The sequence below is a fragment of the Filicampus tigris genome, chromosome 3 (assembly GCF_054856515.1).
Source record: "Filicampus tigris isolate MCC_2025a chromosome 3, RoL_Ftig_1.0, whole genome shotgun sequence".
NCBI classification, from domain to species: Eukaryota; Metazoa; Chordata; class Actinopteri; order Syngnathiformes; family Syngnathidae; genus Filicampus; species Filicampus tigris.
The window spans coordinates 24775080-24794400 of record NC_141219.1 but is presented as its reverse complement, the minus strand read 5'-3'; the positions used below and the strand labels follow the sequence as shown (position 1 = coordinate 24794400).

General features: G+C 38.8%; 1 protein-coding gene across 4 annotated transcripts; it reads right to left on the bottom strand.

Annotated features, from left to right (window-relative positions):
* Positions 1-3665: 3665 nt before the first annotated feature.
* On the bottom strand, positions 3666-19242 carry LOC147150386 (kinesin-like protein KIF23). 4 transcript variants are annotated; one of them, XM_086026657.1, is made up of 23 exons: positions 19129-19242; positions 18269-18335; positions 17687-17815; positions 17287-17392; positions 17038-17174; positions 16754-16866; positions 16481-16651; positions 15632-15744; positions 13724-13845; positions 13426-13528; positions 13273-13352; positions 13017-13136; positions 12548-12707; positions 12229-12393; positions 11897-12063; positions 10999-11172; positions 10637-10837; positions 10088-10393; positions 9111-9344; positions 8849-8937; positions 5646-5706; positions 5312-5352; positions 3666-5212 (listed from the first exon to the last, which is right to left on the bottom strand). In XM_086026657.1, the coding sequence occupies exons 1-23, from the start codon at positions 19140-19142 to the stop codon at positions 5197-5199; spliced, it is 2889 nt and encodes a 962-aa protein (XP_085882783.1). In that variant the 5' UTR covers positions 19143-19242; the 3' UTR covers positions 3666-5196. The 4 variants fall into 4 exon arrangements, with proteins under 4 accessions (XP_085882783.1, XP_085882784.1, XP_085882785.1 ...); XM_086026658.1 differs by lacking the exon at positions 9111-9344 and having other exon boundaries at positions 19129-19241; XM_086026659.1 differs by lacking the exon at positions 10088-10393 and having other exon boundaries at positions 19129-19241.
* Between the last annotated feature and the right edge of the window lie 79 nt (positions 19243-19321).

The following is a 19321-nucleotide window of genomic DNA, read 5'->3' as shown; positions in this document are numbered from 1 at the left end:
TTTCAAAGTAGAAGTTCTTTGAGTGGAATGAGCGACAAGATGCCCTTAATATGATGATTCTGTACATCACAGACTCAGGGTACAGAAAATACAAAAACATGGAGGTAAATGGGAACGACCTAAGTGGGTAAGAGTGAAAGTGTTCACTTATGCAAAATAAAACAGGTTATCTATTTGGTGAATCCCTGCTACCCTGAATAAATCAGCTTAGGGTGCAGCCTAATGGCTCCATTCGCTTCACAAATCTCTCCAATGCAATAACATGCGCCAACGCGCGCAGATTAATTTAATAAGTCTTTAATATTCTTCATCAAAAAGAAGCAACGACCAGAGAGGCCAGAGCATATGGGGTGGGTAGTGACGGAGGGAGCGCTGCTATCTGTGGAATAGGATATTGCAGCAGCAACAGATTGAATATTACATAATGATGTCATTTATATTCCATTCCAAGTGCTGGCCTCCCAGACCTTGCCTCAAACAGGTCTGGGGATTTATCTGAGAGATGACTGGGGAGAAGTTAGTGCAGTCAGTGGGTCTTAAAAAGGACAGCGCACAGTTATCCACACCAAAACACCCCAAAGACAGCAGTTACCGCATGTTTACAATATTGTGAATGATCATCATGAGAATTTCATTAAATGATCACTTCTGCCAAGTCTTGTTGTGGTTATGCCATATTGATACCGTCTTTCTAAAGACAAATGTTTAAATATATTCTGGATGTCACTCATGAAGTGCATCATTACAGTACATTTAGTTGTTGAGTCTTTTATGAGGAATAATTCATGACGTGAACAATGTCAGATATAAACATTAATGTAATGTCTCCAATTTTGAACGTGAGATAAGAACAGAAACCCCAATTTCACACCAATACATGCAAAGTGGTTAACAAAATCACATTTGCATCGCATTGCATGCAATGGTGTGAAATGGGGTTGTAGTACACAGACAAAACAGCTTCCGCAGACACAATAAGAATGTGTTCACCGTTGTCAGCCTGTCCTGTTCCATTAGTCTTGTTTGGAGGCTTGAGAGACGGGAGAAGCTGCAGGCCACAGTGACCTCCTGTGGCAGCAGGTGCTATTGCAGGGAGTTGAACTGGCTACTGCGATGCTTTGTGCACGGCATTTAAAGAAGCAGTTGTCAAATAAAATACCAAAAAGGGAAAAACAAAGGGGGGAGGGGCTATCAAACGTATTCAAAGTTTGTTTTGTTAAAAGGGAAGTCAACGCAACCTTTTTTTTTCCAAGAATATGCTCTATGCAAGCCCACTAGTTGAAACGGCATTCTGAAAAATATTGCGTTTGTGGAGTAAGTGTTAATCTACTTGTCTTTGTGAGCAGTTGTGATGTCATTTTCAGTCGACAGAAGACAAAATGGCCGCTCCCAGAGACGGCTAAAAACGAGTGCATTTTTCTGCTTAACTTATATTCCACAAACACAAAATTAATCAGAATGCTGTGTTTCAACTAGTGGGCCTGCTGGGAACATATTCTTGAAAAAAACATGTTTGGTTGACTTCTACTTTAACAAATCACTGCCATTAAAGTTACCAATGTGCCCGGTTCTAAATGCTTATTTACACTTGTGTGGTTTCCAACTCGTCAAGTCAGACTTAAAGCCCATAGAGCATACATTCTATCTGATACAGAGGAGACTGAAGGGAGTTACACCCCCAAAATGAAAAAATGAACGAGGCTGTGATCAAAGCATGGATGAGCATCAGAAAAGAAGAATGCTAAAGTTTGGTGAAATCATTGGGTCAAAGGCTTCATAGTTATTGCATAAAAATAATAGAAAACACATATTACATCAGAAGCATTTTTTATTATAGTCTATTTCATATTGTCACAATATTTTTCCTCACCTAAAATGTGATGCTCAGGTCAAAATAATGTCACCGAAATTGTGTGTCTAATCCAGATGTAAATGTTGAGCTTTTGATGTCAACTGCAAAAATAAGGCAATTGCCTTCAGTGTTCCAATACTTTTGGAGGAGAGCGTATGGCGTGTTCTTGTGTTCTTGTGTGATCTTGGGAGGTGACTGCCTGTCAATAAAGATTTGTTTGCATATCAGGCGACGGTTGTTTGTGGAGGAAGTTTAAACGTTAAAAGGTCAGTGTGAACCTGTTAAAAGCGCTCACAAAGGATGACATTACAGTTGTTATTAATGTGTGTATTTAAGCTATGTACACTCATGCTTTGTGTGTAGATGAAGGGAGTGTGAGAGGCTTTTAGTAAGATCAACATGTAGAGTAAGCAAACAAGCTCAACAGTAACTCTGAAGATGTTATAGCTTTACTTGCCTTCAGCTGGGAAAGAAACAAAGCTCAAGCTTTGTCTCGATCGACTGCTTTCACAAGCGCATATAATGTAGATTTACTCACTGGACAACATCGGTCCACTTGCACAATCTTCTGATATACAAAACGAGCTGCATCAAATATTCTGCCTTTGCTAAGATAATTATCTTTTGAAATTAGTACGCTCCAAAAGGGCACAGGCCAATCTGTGGCCTTAGTCATCATAAAAAAATAAAATAAAATAAAAAACGTAAATCTCTACAGCTTTCTTTTTTTGGGGGGGGGGTGAATTTTAGTGCTGACATCGTCTTTACATACAGACTTATATAAGTGCCAATGCTCAGCCCGCCAAGTCAACACAAACATATTGTTTTCAAGAATATGGTGTATGCAGGCCCGATAGTTGAAACAAGGCATTCTGATAAATATTGCGTTTGTGTAATAAGAATGAATCCACCCGTATTTAGCTATCTCTGGGGGCGTCCATTTTGTCATTTCTGTCAACTGAAAATGGCATGACAGTTGCTCAGGTAACGACCAATCAAGGCTCACCTGTTTTTTTTAAGCTGAGCCGTGATTGGTCGTTACCTTAGCAGTTGTGATGTCATTTTCAGTCGACAGAAGTGACAAAATAGCTGCCCTGAGATGGCTAAAAACGGGTGGATTTTGCTGCTTAACTCATATTCCACAAACACAATATTAATCAGAATGCCATGTTCCAACTAGTGGAACTGCTGGAAATTCTTAAAAAATATATGTTTGGGTTGATTTCCCCTTTAATAACTGCCAGACATTTTCAGACCTTCTTTTACCCTAACCTTTGGAAAAAAACAAACTGAAAAATATATAAATAACTTCCTGGGATTGAATGGCTGGACTGTGAAAAGACAGATATGTCCTTGGCTGTGAATGAGAAACACAACCAGCAATAGTAAAGAGGGACGAATAAAGAGCAACTAGATTAAAAACATATACAGATTTTCACAAGTTTTAATGGTATGCATGTGCAAAGTCACAGTATATGTAATCCCTTCATAATATAGTACTATATAGTTATATTTGTGACGATGCATCACAACTTTTTTTTTTTTTCTGTGAAAGCCATGGCCACAGAGAGTGCAACCTTTTCAGTTTGTTGTGATTTATCATGCGACAAGTGTGTAGTGACACACACACACAACGCAAGTTCTAAGTTTAAAGCTATGGGCACCAAGGTGACACCCGAAAATTGACAAACGAGCCCTATAAGAGTGTAAAGAACTCGTATTGACTGTGAACACACACAAATACACACAAACAGACCCAGACACACTGCTGTCCAAACAGTGCGTGTTGACTGGAGCAGACAAGAACGGGAGGTTGAAATAAATGAGGGCTCACGAGAAATAGGCAGCCACACATCTTTTATAGACAATGGAGAAGCCATTTAGAGGAAATGGCTTAAATCAATATACTTTAAATGTAAAACAAGGTATAGTTCTGGTGCTGATGAGGACTTACAGAGTCATTACTTCATAAAGACAAAGCTTTGAAAATAGAAGGAGAATAGAAGAATTAGTACAGAGCTTTAAAAAAAAATATTTGTATTGCTTTTACATTCGGAAATAAAACAATAAAATGTTAGATTAATACCAACCTCTAAAGCAAACACTAGGCGACAGGTTGGGTTGAGGCCTGTTTAAAAAGTCATTAGTGTGTGCTTGAGTTAAAGAGTCCTTTAATAAAGTGAGGCCGTCATGTGCTATTTGCTTGTGCGCTACGTGAGGGTTTGTTGGTTAAACAGGCAGGAAGGAAGGTCAATATTTTCACAAGCAGCCCGGCGCTGACATGGCCTGATGAAGCCATTTCACACATTCTTATCACTTGCAAAAGTCTACAAGACAGGTTGGAAGTGATGTGGACAACACAAACCAACAGGAACGACATTACTTTTTCAAAGATGTGCTGTTGCCAAGTGCATGTTTTGTCCACACTGTTATTTAAGATGCCATTTTTGTCATACATTTGGTTGGGTAGTTAGTTGTCCTATGTGGCCCCGCCCGAGAAGCAGTGATGAAAAATCGTGGCCCCCTACAAGTTGTCCATCCCTGCACTGGAACACCAACCAATCTGTGTTCATGTTACCACACATTTGCTTTGGGACACTATAACTGCAGTGTAAGAAGCAAGATTGAGTGCTAACTCTGATGTAAAACTTAACTTTAAATTCTGGGGTACGCACCATAATCCACAAACAGTGAAAAATCAACATCTAATTGATGTCCATTGAATCTCCCAATCTCAAAAACCTTACATGGGACGACCATTGATCTAATTATTATCCATGTGCATTTATCCAACATTTCAGATATCATTCATTGATAAAACTATGTAGATTTATGTATGGTCCTCTAATCTGGTTTAATAAATTAAACAGGACACTTCAGTTGAATAAATTTAATGCCACCAAAAATAGTATAGTATGCTTTATAGTAGTACTATGCCATATTTTTCTAAACAGCAGGGGGGGAGCATCATTGATTTCAACAAAATCTACAACACCACTTTATATATACAGTTGATGCTAGTCGCACAATTTTATGATAATATTTAACAAGTGGGGGGGTATAATGTAAATTTGTGTGGCAGTCAAAACTTTTGGTTACAAGTCTTTTAAAGTTTATATATTTTGTGTTTAAAAAAAAAAGACAAAAATAATAATAACTACTAATCCAGCACATTGTGATTATGTATCTTAACATCATTTTTGTTGCAAGTGCATTTTAATTGCACTCTAAAATGCCACCATAGGATTAACTATTTTAAAAAAATTGAAAAAGGTGCATTGTTCCTTCATGTTCCAGCAGGCCAACAGGCAGTTGTCGCTACTCAGAAAAAAAAAAAAAAGTCTTTACGGTTTCCTGCGTCTACAGGGGTGAGAGAAATTAGACATGAGAAACTAAGCAAACATACCATCAACAAAATAGTAACAGCAGTAACAAAGATAAAATGTTGTACACGCTTACTTTTGATGCCCAAAGGCAGCGCTTGTGCTTGCAACAGGAGCCTGTAAAGGACAAAATAGCAAGGATATATACATGCATTGTCTGTAAATAACACATTCATAATTGTGTTAAATAAATTATATGCACGAATTTGCTATTACTGTGTTGGTAATGTACTGAGGAATTTAACATTTGCTTTACTGTTCCCCCTGCTGTTTTATTTGAGGATTGCATTGGAGGTAATGTGATCAGGTGTTCCTCAGTCAGTTTAGAGAAGACAGACAACGGCTCCCAAAAATGCCTGTGGACAAGGCAAGCACAATACAGTATAGTATATAAAGAAAAGTGACTGTACCCAGTTTTCTTGGTCCTCCACGTTATCCGGTGTCTCTGCAGAGCCTGATCTCCTCTTGCGACTGTAACAAGACAACACTTTGGGTCAAATATGGACAGCGTTCATAAAGTGTTTTATTTTTATTTTTTATTCCTACCCAATAATCGCCATTTAGCTATTGCCTCTTACTGTGTATAATACATTGCTCTCTGTTCAACTGCAATTGCTGCTGCTGGATAGCGGAATTCGAGTCGACCAAATGAGTTTAGTCGACTACAAAGATTGGTCAAAACAAAAATGCATGCCTCGAAACTTGTTTCTAATAATTAAAAAAAAAAATAAGAAAATGCGCCACCGGAACCAATGTTTGGCCACATTTGTGTTTCTGCACAGACATTTGCTGTTTACAGATGCACACTTACAGCCACAAACCTACAATAACATGTTGCCAAGGGTTTGTGGTCTCTCAGAAGGTAGAAAAATGTGATTTTATGTAGTACTGCAAAGCGAGGCTGGGTGTGTCTGCGCGCGCGGGAGGGAAGGGGGCGATTACTCGCGTAATCGATAGGATAATCAATTCTAAAAAGATAAACTAAATTTCTGACAGCCCTAGTTGAACGATTTTAGGATTGAGATTTTTCGGACAAACTGCAATTTAGAATTCACGGTTTGCTTCGGTGCAATATTCACTATGTACAGTAACATTTCAAACATAACATGACCACTAAAGAGGCTGTAAAGTATATGCGTATGTGTGTTGGGGGGAATCAGTCCTTAAAGGTTTTTAAAACGGATCAATAAAAGCAATCTTGTATAAATATGTAGTTATATGTAATAGTGAATGTAAAAAGTTTTTTTTTTAAATCCAAAAATGTTTTGACATTCTGTACTAAGGTACTAATGTTCTATGTACGAAAATGTAAGATTACACAGAATGCAATTTTTCCCCACATATTTTTGCCATTGACTTAAAATGGACACTAAGGGCTTAGTGATATGGCTTGAAATTCATATCATGGTATAAAGTAAATCCCTTCACAGGAACGGGGAGGGTCACAGTGTAAAAATAATGGGGGGCTAAGGGGTGAAAATACTGTCTGCACGAAGCTAGTTAGCCAGTAAAATTGCATAATTAGCCACATCATTGTTTAAAAAACAAGGTTCGAAGTGTGTGAAAACAGTAGCAGCTTCTAGTCCAGAAATTATGGTATCTACTAGCTATTATTTGACCTTTTTGTCCCCACTATCCTTTGTATCTAGTTATACTCTAAGGCAAAAAGTGGCAAAGTAGTGGGGAAAAAAATTATAAAATTTAATTAAATTTTAAATTAAACTTATTTTTATTTGTTTAATTTTTATTATTAGTTTTGAGTTTTTCTAAATTTAGTTTTCATTAGTTTTCAGGGCGTCTTTTTAAGTTTATTTTTTTCAAAAACGCTTTGCTTTAATTTAGTTTTGTTAGCTTTAGTTTTTTATTTTAGATTTTTGGGGGTATTTTCTTGGGTTATTTTGTGCAACATTAAAAAAAAACAAGTATTGTGCAGTAAAAATTCACCAACCATCCATCCACAAATCAGATACAGGTACTGTATAGTGTATAACAATTTACAGATGTCAGTCAGAGACGCAACATCATCGCTATAACTAAAGTCATTTTTGGTGACTTTTCTGTTTCATGTGACTTTGAGACGAGTATCTAACATGTTCGATTGATTTTTCCTTGCAAGGTTAAAAATAAAAAGTTTCACCTGCCGTCGTGATGAGTGTGTGGTAGTAGCGGGGAACTGTGTGTGTGTGTGTGTGTGTGTGTGCGAGTGGATGGCTGATAAATGAGTGTCTGCGCTAATAGACAACCTGTCATGTGTGCGCAAACCCAGTAGTCGAATATGTGCCGCACATGTAATAAAACAAGACAACACTTGTGTCAAATAAAGACAGCTTTCACAGCTGAAATTGTTGGGATGGTTATTGTACACCAAGGTAAATTATGTAAACCTATGTTACATGTTAAAGTAGTAAAGCTTTCAGATTTGTTTGCATTATTGTTAAAAACTGCACTTAAGTTTGATTTGTTACTGATTTGCAGTATAGCATACATACAGTAATGTTTACGTCACACTTTTGTGACAGAATTATGTTGTCATGGTGAATGCTTACAAGACTACATGTTAAAGTATTTAGTAAGTTTAACCCTGTATTTGTACTAGATAAATAAACGTTCGTCTCAATTAATGCTTAATTTACCTTTATTTTAATATCATTTAATCTATAATAGAGCTGATGTTTATTGTAATAAAGATGAGTAACTTGCTTGTGAGAAAAAAAAAAAAAAAAAAAAATTGCATCCCGCATCACAATCACAATTTTAGGGGGGAAAAAAAAGCAATTTGATGATTTTGCATAATTGTTCAGCCCTAATACTGTAAACATTTTTTCCACATATGAACCAAAAAAGGAAAGCACTTCTTACCCAGCATTACGTTTCAGACAGAGTAAGATGACAAAAGGGAGCCATTTGAGCCAAAAGTCAAACACAAACTCATTGCCTAGGAGCAACGTCATCTGGTGGCGCTTTTTTATTGGCTGCTGCTAGATGACGTCACTTCGGTCCGACACACATAAAGGACTGTAACTCCCACAAGACTTCTCGAACGTCCGTCTCCCAGCTAATATATTTAAAATCAACCCAAAAAACACTCATCTGTTAAATTGCCAAAGACGTACATTTTGGCTATAATTACTGTCAGTTTTGTAAACGGAAAATACAGTTTGAGTTAGTTTTCTTCTTTAAACCATTTTAGTTTTTATTTTATTACCAAAAATCTTTTTTCAATGTTAGTTTATTTTGTTACTTTTCAGAAACTAAAATAACCTTGCTAATAAGACAGTGATTCTACTAGTGCACCACAGTCGTCTTATACTAGTGCATTAAATTTTGACGACAAAAAGCATAATTAGATGGACCTTAAGGTGATGTCAAAAATATTGATTGAATCAATGGTCAAACAGCTTTTCAGAATGTCTCGTTACATGAATGACAGTCATGTCAACGCTACATAAAACTTGTGTAGGGTAATAAATGGTTTCTTCATGGCAGTTTGAGGTGCAAATTCTCTTTATTTCCAATGGGAAATGTCATACTGAAATTTGAAGAACAGAGGTTACGTTGCGTCACAGAACAGACTGTGTTTTACTTTGGAGGTTCAACTGAAAGACGAGGGTACCTTGGTGCGATTGGGCACTCCTGCCTTAGTGTCTCAACATCAGTGAATTCTACAGCCTGGCCGCCACTTCTGGTTCGAAAAATATTGCCCTGTGGGAGTAAAACAGAGAATAATAGCCGGATAAAATGACAGCACATGAAAAAACAAAAATCAAAAATAAAATCAACAACAACCAAACTGTGTCCTTTTAATACCTGAAATAACCAATGTATGAAATCAACTCAAATACATAGAATCAGTGAGTGATCTCTCATCTTTTTACCTTGATCAACTTGGTCGCAACCTCCCCGTCAGAGGCAAGCTCTTGATGTCTAAGCACATACTTGTGGCATTTAGACAGAGCTTTCTCGCTTGGGGCAGACACTTGGATTGCATTGGGTATTATTGGCTGCATGACAGTGCCTAGGTCGACATTAGAAGATGGTTTGTGGTCTACCCATTTCTCCCCATCAGCAGAGTGCGAACGTCTGTGCACTGGATTAATTTCCCGAGCCGGCTGATGACCCCAGTGCAGTGTGAAAGAGAAAAACCAGGAAATTATTCAGATTTGTGACAATTCAACTTAGATTTTTTTTTTTTCTCCATCAAGAGGGTGGGTTTTCCAGGTGCTGCGAGAATAACTGTACAACTGGAAGTCGTGTTTGTTTTGACGCGTTCACTGTTGAGTACTGTACATACAGTACTATACAAATTAAGGTATCAAAATGTTTACTTTTGTAACAAGAATCAAACCTTGAATGATGTTCAGAGTAGGAAAAAGAAATTCCAACATATTTGGTGACTGTTCCAGCAAAACACTTATTCAACACTACATCTGAAAACACCCACTGCGAGCAGTTTGTGAGTTGTCATGCAAAGACGGAGGAAAGTGAAACTGCATGCAAATTTAAGTGTTTGATCACAATGAGTACTATTTAAATTGAATTTGTATAGTATTGCACATTTATACATGAAAAACGAAAACCAATTTCAAAAGTCCAAAGAGCCAGCTGAGGAGGGGAAAAAAAAAGTCTACAAGCAAGATATACTGTAACTACCTATAAAAGGCACTACTTGGGAAAAGCTAAAGACAGAAGTCTGCATTATTGACATGATCCACGCGACCACATATGGTACGTTTCTGCATGTCACACTGATACAAAGCCACTTAAAAGATGCGATTCTAAACCAGCAGATGCTTATACACGTGATGGCTGCCAATATGTCACAAACACTTCTAGGTGACTAGCACACACTGACCCTTATGCCTGCCTCTAGGTCTAGTCCATGGACCAGACGCGTTGCAGGGGCCTCGGTTTCTGCGGCAAAGCGCTGGCCTCTCCTGCGACTCGCACTCCTGGCGTCATGGCACATGGCGGGAGTCCGGCTCCTGCACTGAGGGGTTCCCGCTTCTCTATACTGGGAGGCTGAGTCTACAGGGCACCTCTGCTCCCACTCAGAGATGGAGGTTGCTACTGAAGGATAAGATGAAGTGGAAGTGGGGGAATTGTCCTGAACTGCCCTAATCTTAGCTTGACTTTGATGGGAAGGTGTTTGTTGGAGATCCTGAAAAGTGATGAGGGAATGAGGCCAAAGCATTGTGTGCGTTAAGGCAGTCTGAATTACACACATGTCACATTCAGTATAAAAGCAGCAGCCATTAGTAGCAAGTCTGCAAAATGGATCAACTACACACCGAAAAACAACTTGAGGGTCAGATTGAAGGACATTCAAACAAACTTCCTTGTTCAATATGACACAATGCAAAGTTTTTATTCGTGTTGATTTGACTAAACTGTTATCACTTACTGGAAGCGGTGATGGCGAGGCAGACCTCTTCTGTCCATTGTTGCCATCTCGGTCCCGTGAGGGCCTTTCTGGTTTCTCTGGTCTCTCTGAGTTGCTGCTGCTGCTGCTCTCGGAAACAATCGCTTTGAGCTGCTTCAGCTTCTCATCCTTGACCCACAACTTGTTCTGCATCTCCAGCTGTTTGGCGTTCACCCGTCTTTCCTGGACAAGCAAAGGACGGCGGCACTAGGTTGATCATTGTGTCATATTTTGTCAACAAAGCAAGAGAAACCTCCACCGTTAACCATTATTCTTACTTGCATCCACAATAAACAAAAGATTATTTTTAAAACAACAGGGCTTTTACTGTTAATTCCACTCACACACTCCTTCTCCCACTTGAGTTTGGCGTCTGTGACCATGCCCTGCATGTGCTGCTCCATTCGCCTCCTTTCCGACAGTTCCTGTTGCAGCTTTTGAGCACGAGCCTCCAGCTCCTGCTCGAGTGAGCGTTTGTTGCTCTCATACATGTTGGTTGTCTTTTGCAAAATGTCAACCTACACAGAAGAGACAATTGAACTAACGTGCTGTCACCGAAAGAGACTCACTGAAATTTACAACAGGTGTTTGATCCATGAATTGACAGATACATTTCCAAGGACGTCCACTTGGACAGGGACATACATTAACCGATCGATTCACGGATCAGACAACCGTTATGAATTTTGTTGATTAGCTCCTTGTTAGACAACAGCAAGTTGCGCAATAAGTCCTGAAACACAGGACTGTACTAAATAATGAGCTATTATTCTTAAAATAAAATTTTGTTCGGCATGCCGCGTGGAAGCACTTGACTTTTGTGTTACAGGTTACCAATTGGCCAATTGGGTGTCTGTATTCATTACACAGGTAGCCCGGCTGAAACGATAACATTTCCAGATGATATATTTTCCCAGAAAGTATGGACATTTTTTCTAAAAGCCTACTGGAAAACATACAGATCGTGTACTGTGAACATTCCTGCAATCAAATGAGGCCAACTGCAATACCATGAGCTTTCCCACGATATGGCATTAATTTTTGTTCCGTGACATCAATACTGAGATAAAACCAAACAGTGAGATTTCTATGTCATTACATCTCTAAGATATTACGGTAGATATTTTTGTAGCAAAAGCAAAATTTGCCTGATGAAAATGTAATTTTGGCCCACAATAGAATTGTTAGGAAACAATTTGACAAATGTACAACTTAGTTGCCGACCCCTGCTGTAGGAGATACCTTGTATTCCAGGGTCTTGGATTTTTTTTCGAGCCGTTCGATCTCTGTCTTTTGGTTGACGATAACTTTGTCCCGCTCGCTCAGTTTGCTTTGCTGGTCTTGGATTAAGGTCTCCTTAACGCCAAGATGACCATCAAACTGCTGAAGCATGGAATTCAGCATATTGGCTGCACAAGAAAGCACAGTGTGAGCTAGGCTTGAAAAGAATTCAAATGTTGCCCTGTGGTGAGGAAACATACTGACAGTACCATTGGTGGAATGGCAAACCATAATGAATCAGAAATGTAATTAAATTCCCTCCATCACCATTCAACGCTGTGCAAATCTTGTACCAGTTTTGTTGAACTGCTCTGTCATCAGCTGGCGGATGCGATGCCTCCTCTCCAGAACCTCAATCAGCCGTGGTAGCGTCTGATCGTCTCCTGGGTCCACCAGCTCACAGGGAGGCAGAGGTGGAAAGCTTTCGATGAGTTGATTGAGCAGAGCTGGATCATCGACTGTAGGGAAAATGTCATATCAGAACATTGGCTAAGAGATACTTGCAAAGTCTCATGCACATGGTGCAACAAAACTCTGACAGTCAGATACACAATTGCAGCCTTTGCGATTTATTTTAATTCTAAATTAAATTAACTGTTCAGTTCTATTTACCAGCATTGCCGGGACCTCCTCGATTATCCAGGCGACGTGACAGCTCATCCCTGAATGCCTGATTTCTTTGCCTACGTCCAGCCGCAAGACCGCAGATTGGCCTGTCAACCGGCCGCGCAACTTCCACCTCTTGTGTCATCTCTGCAAACCTCATTACGAGCTGCAGCACCAAAGAATGATTACATCATGCAACAATACAAAGTTGAACTGATCTTATGTACTGTATACATGTGGCACAGCAACAAGCCCATTAAAACTATCAGTGAAACAATTTTCGAGTCAGGTGCAGATCATTTGAGGAACCGATAGGAAAAGCCAAATTGAGACAGCAGTTATATTTTCCTTAAAAGATATAAGTGAACTGAAAAGTCTATCAAATCACCAGTGAAATTAAGCACAGTAAATCTTTTGAGCTGCCTCAATGGCTATCAGCTGTAAGATAACTGACAACATTTGAAAGGCGCATTACCATTGTTTCCTCATAATCATCAGCTTTTGGATTGACACACACGATCATCTTGACTTTTCCTTCTCCGTCAAAGTAGTTCTTAAAAAGATGAGTCACTTTAGAGTCCCTGTATGGCACCATCTGGAAAAGAAGGACAATGTTAAAGTGAAAAAAAAAAAAAAAAGACTAACCTGAGCGTATGCAGTCTCAGTTACTCTCATAAGCAGCAAAACTAATGGTGAAACGGGGTCATGTGAAAATGTTAGAGGATACCCACCTTGTTAGTTCCACACATCTGGTTCTCTCGTAGGACTTCCATACATGTGCGCAGAGTCATCAAAGACTGATTTATATTACCTGGCGGCGAGACACAAAGAACATATGATGAATCAGCTTTCACTGTCAATTGCTGACAATAAGAGAAACTAACCTGCTTCACGCAGACGACTCCCCTCTGCTCTTGTTCTACTAGTGCGCTCACTACCTGCCAAGTCAACCAAACACAGCTGGCTCACATTCACCTGGTTTTTGTCCTAAAAGGCAACAACAGATTTCACATCAACAGAGCAATGATGGCTTGACATGACTTATCTGCCTGCTTTTGTGTCAAGCTATCATTAGTTTGGACTCGAAAAGATGAGATCTACAACGGTCATCTACATGTAGAAAAACTTGTTTCAAATCTTGAATATATCACTCCCCGAGTAACTTTTGGAGCGGCACATTACCTGCAGAATGTGGTCACCATCAGCATCAAGAGGTGCTTGAACCAGCTTTAAAGTGAAGACACTGTGGGAACGACTGGATTCGCGGTTCAGTTGCGTGTTGGCAATCCTTCTTTTCTTTTGCCCTACAAGAAGCACACATTGAGAAAAGCTCCACGTTTACATTTACCGACCTGAATTATCACATTTATAGAAAACACTGAAATAAGTTAAAACAAGATATATTTTCTTAAAGGCCCAAGAACATTTTTGCATTTTTTTTAAAATACCAAACATGCAATCTCTTGATGCCTTTTGAAAGTTTAATGAAATAATGTTTCCCATATATGGAGTTTTATTGTTCTTATATACAGTAGTAGCAAGTTCCTCTGAATGACTGTCACTGTATTTATGTGCAATATTTCACCCTTGGAAAAGACAATACAAACGAAATTGAAATAAACAACATCTGCATCTCAAAATGCATGGCCATAACCAATTCAAATGAGACCAATACTTGATGTGGATTTTTTTTTTCATCACTTCTATTTTAAACATCATTACGTGAAGGCTTACGACGCACAGTTGAATCATTTCTCAGTTGTATTAGTGCTATCGAATGATACCTTGACTTGAGTTTAATTTGTTTTGTTAATGAGCTCGTAACTCAATTTAATCTCAAATTGAGACTGTGATGCGAGATGCTAAGCAGCTGGGTGTTGTGGTGCTCATTGCGCCATCTAGCAGTGATTATCGGAACCACACTCATATCCCAAAGAGAAAAATAAATTGGTTTTAAAAATAATTTAAAAAAAGAATAATCAACCAAGCCACAGCAGAACTGCCAAACATTATGGATCGGCCATATGTTGTTACGGAACTCAGTGAACACTAACTCGTTACACTGATTGCTCTAGATATTTAACTTTGTCTCTGCCACTTGATGATGTACTTTACCCACAATGCTTGTTTACATCACCCAGATTACCACCACTGCGCATGTGCGTTGCAGATAGGAAAACAGCTAGCGGGAGAAGAGCGAGACAAACATTGTGCCAAATAAATAAATATATAAATAAACGACGCGTCGACGATCCAAATTAAATGTCGGCGATTTTGATCGTCGACATCTTCGTGATTAGTCGACTAATCATGGCAGCCCTAATGGCTACATTATCATCGTTACAAGGTTGATGAAATAGACTTTGAAATATCAACTTATGAAACTATAAGTTATTAATGATTATGTTGTAGAATGTAGAATAATGATTAAGGTTGTGCAATGGAGTAGTATGCTGAACATAATACACTGCAAAAAGTGTCACGCGGTAATGTTCTTGACGGAATTTTCAAAATATGCAAATTCCTAAAAATTGTTGTGAAAAAAAATTGTAACAGGTTGGCAGCTCTGCAACAATTCGTAACTCTGAAAACTCTCAAGTTAGTGTACCTGTAAATCAATGTACCACTGTACTTTTGAAAGCTTTTAGGTGAATGGCTGATTTTCTCATGCATTGCAAGATGAGCATCAGTTGTTGGTTTGCAACAGTCCCATCATATGTGACATTTTAAGGTTGCAAATGGTGCACATCTTAGAAATACATTGTCACATCTCACGCAGCACAAGAAGGCACACTCAATTTCCGTCAAATTTGTTTTTCAATTGTTTGTTTATGGCCGAGAAGTGTATTTCATGAAATATTTACCGTTATTATGACTTAGCTACAGCATTAGCATAGGTTAATGATTGACGATGCCGCCTTCTGACAAATTCAGGTTAATGTATATCGCTGGCATATTGCAATGTCGCAAAAAATTTAAGAAGCTTTCATCTCAGCCCTGTTTTCAGATCTGAAGTCCTTTTAGAAGGAAACAGAGTGGTTGTAAACTATGTTACTTTCATGAGGCGTAATTAAACCGATTTTCACTCACCCTTCCAGAAGACTTCAAATGCCTCCTCTGTAGATTTGACCTCAACTTCTGTGCAGCCAGCAACATACATGTTATGATTCTGATCTTCACGTAGAATCTTGGATTGAGGAGCTCTGAAAGATCCGAAAGCAAAAACATCTAAGCACAACAACAGCAGTAGCACAATGACAGATATTTGACACTGAACAGTGAAAACATGATAAAGCATACAGAGACACATTGTGTTACAGCCTCATGCACACAGTAAAGCTAAAGCCATTCAGAGGGGACTAATATCCGCTCAAAGCAGAGCTAGTAAGCCAGAATGACACAAAGCTAGTAAATTATGTAAATGGTCCTAAATTACAAGCTTTATCTACTGCATGAACAACAACTTCTGGCAGGTGACAAAAAGCTACTGCACAGTGAAGCTAAGACTAAAATAAAACTTTGGGGACACAATAAAAGTTGACTTATATGGTGCATTTCATAACAGCTACAGCTGTAACAAATCACTTTACATTACCACAACAAAATAGAAACAATATAACAAGTGAAAGCAATAAATTAAAACACAAAATTCTATATACAATAGACACCGGAAAACAGCAGAAAACCGTCACTCTCACGTCATACAAAAAGTCAGTGTTCTTTCCAGGTGTAGCAATAGAGCCACCTAATGAAAGAGAATGTTTTTAAGTGACTCAAAATTACAGCAGAAAGCCTTCAATACAATGCATCTATTGTACATGAAGTACATGGACCGTTTCGGAACATTTGAATGCTATAACGCAGGAGGTAAACAGGTGCCTGTAACAAAATCAACAGATTTTTTTTAATTAAATATGACAAATAAACGCTGCCTCTTACTTTGGTCTGATGGGATCAAAGGGGGCATCTTCGAGAAGATCGTAGATGTAGTTGTTATAGACCTCAACGTAGGACACCAAGATGCTGTAACAACAGTCTTCATCCACATTCCCTGCTTTACATGCCTCTTCTGGACTGATCATGTCAGCAAATTCTGGGTCCGCCTTCTGCCTAAACAGAATACAAAATAAGGAGCAGAGTGTTAAATAACTTGTTAGCAATGTACCGGACAGGGTAAACAAAAAAAAAAAAGAACACACTGTAGATTAGTACCTGGAGGAGGGTGTTTTGGGTACTGAAGGTTGAGTGTCTCGCTTCTGTCTCTCCAGGAGAGCATCAACGTCATTCTGGATGTCAATCCCATTTTTGTCATCTGGCTTGAACACCTACAGAAACAAGAATCTTGTTTCTTTTCCAGGATAATTGAAAATAAATTTGTAGCATTTCTAAGTTTCTAAGATATTACATTTGTATCCACGTTTTATTCAATGGAAAAATGCCTGAATACTGTAATTCATTAGAGGGTGCATTTATTGTATTAATTTGTATCATCTTACAAATCGTTTGGCCTGGAAGGGGCCGATACTATTGAAGAGCATGTCAAGGGAACGAGGGAGGAGTCCACCCTCTCCAGGCGAGCCGGTCATAGTGAAGGTCTTACCACTTCCTGTGACACCATATGTAAACAGCAGACCTTGAAGGGAGGAGGGGGTGAAAAAAAAAAAATCACAAGGACCCTTTCAGAACACGGAGAAAGCAGGTAGGGGTGAAACCGTTAAGTCATGTGAAGCGGCTGAAGCTCTCACCATTTTTACATTGAATAAGGTCCTCCACTAGCGGCCTGGCAACTTCCTCAAACAGCTCAATTTGAGTGGTATTAATACCAAAGACTTTTTTGAAGGAGTACTGCGTCTAAAATATTGTCAACAAACAATGGGTTGCAATGTCACGACAGAATTTGAACACAAAAATACCGATGTTTTGATTTGTAAATTCAAATAACTGCTGAATGACACTGAACAAAGCAAAGCAGAACATTTACACTATTATTGCTGTTCACACTGGAAACCTCAGATTAAATACACATATTGCAAAGTGAAATTTACACCAAGTCTGGTGGAAGTTTAGATGGAGTCCAGTTTTGGATCAAAGTAGAGACACTGCAGATAATCTTGGCCTGGTTGAAATGAGACACAACATGCATACCTCTTTGAATTCTCCATTGCGGTTGGCTTTAAGGCCATCAGGAGCATGCAGTTGAATAGTAGAGCTGCTGATCATTTCAACACAACATTCCTCATTTTCTGCTCCAAGTGGGCGTATACGGCAGTACACCTACAAATTAAACAGCACACATATTCAAAGTACTGTACTGTATCATGTACCAATGCTGTTTTTTTTTTGTGATCACACTTAACTAAACTGTAGCTTGATTCACCTCATTTGACTTTCCCATAATTGGTTTAATGTGTGATGAACTGAAAATATGTGGCTAACACAATTGTGTTATGCTCAGCGCCAACACAGTGTCTTTGATCAATTTGTGTATCAATGATCAATACAAAAAAATATTTTGTGTCACAGTTTAGTACATTTCAAATACATACAATCAATACAGTTGATTTTCATTCTGTTGTACAGTACATATTGGGATTTTTTTTTTTCTTCCTCCCAATGGCTAAATCAAGAGAACAGCAATTGAGCTGCACGGAGATAATGTTCACAAGTAATTATACAAATTATTTAAAGTGTGGCAATCAACCATAGTTATGACTTTTGTTCACTTACGCCAACAGGATCTTTCTCTGCACTGGAAGCCTTTTTTACGCCAGGCTTGCGCGGAGTCTTGTACTTCCTGAAGATAAATTGAAAGACTTACTGTTAAATTAATCTCGCCATTGTTGTACAGAACATAGGTTTTTGTGTGACAGCTTTTACTTTTTACAGCCACAAATGTAATGTGGAGGCTGTTGCATAGAATACACATTTTTGCCATTGTATACTTGTTTATAATAGAGCGATATGTTTGTTAGAAAACGTGATGGTGAAGACTGTGAGTTGGTGGTCAGTGACGGTTGCTCAAACACCTTAACATATCCACCACATCAACATGTATGGCGGACCTGGCATAGAATGTCATGGTGCACGATAGCAGTGGTTCCCAACCGTGACATTGTGTGTTGACTGAACACATTTGCTTGGCTAGAATTGGAAGCCTTTTGTCGGACATTATTTCAAGTGACACCATTGTAGTCACTTTAAAATGACAATGTTACAGTCCTGTAACAATCATTTTCCTGGCCTGTCCTCTAACATTGTCATTTTAAAGTGACTACAATTTCAAGTGACGTCACTTGAAATAATGTCCGACAAAAGGCTGCCGATTCTAGTCAAGCAAACGAGTTCAGGCAACGCACGCTGTCGATTCACATTAAATCAATTCAAATATCAACCGAGGTTTCTATGTTGTACTATCATGTCCTTGTGTAGTTGGCCATTTAGCCCGGTTAGCTTGAGCTACTTGCTGTTTTAGACGGAGAATGGTAATCTTCCGAAATATGTCTGACAATGTTTGCCCAGGACCAACGAAAACTGAAACGTAACTTCAGCTCACACGCGAGTTTCGTAAGGTGGAAGGTGATACATACCCTGGTCTATACATTTTTTATGCTGTTTTAACGCCTGGAAAGGAAACTTCATGCCAAAGCGCCTCTTCCCTGTTTTTGAAATTTCCCCCCTGTGAAACGGTTTCAACGATCTTGTCAATTTAACCAATCACAGTGCAGGATGGAACACGCAGGTACGGAAGTTCCGCCTTCAATCGTAATGATGCATTCAAAT

Coding starts and splice junctions, on each gene's coding strand:
- LOC147150386 (XM_086026657.1), bottom strand. Junction 17,816..18,268: donor CAGAGAAAGATCCTGTTGGC/GTAAGTGAACAA, acceptor TTTAATTTGTAG/GTGTACTGCCGTATACGCCC. Junction 5,353..5,645: donor TGGAGGACCAAGAAAACTGG/GTACAGTCACTT, acceptor TGTCCTTTACAG/GCTCCTGTTGCAAGCACAAG.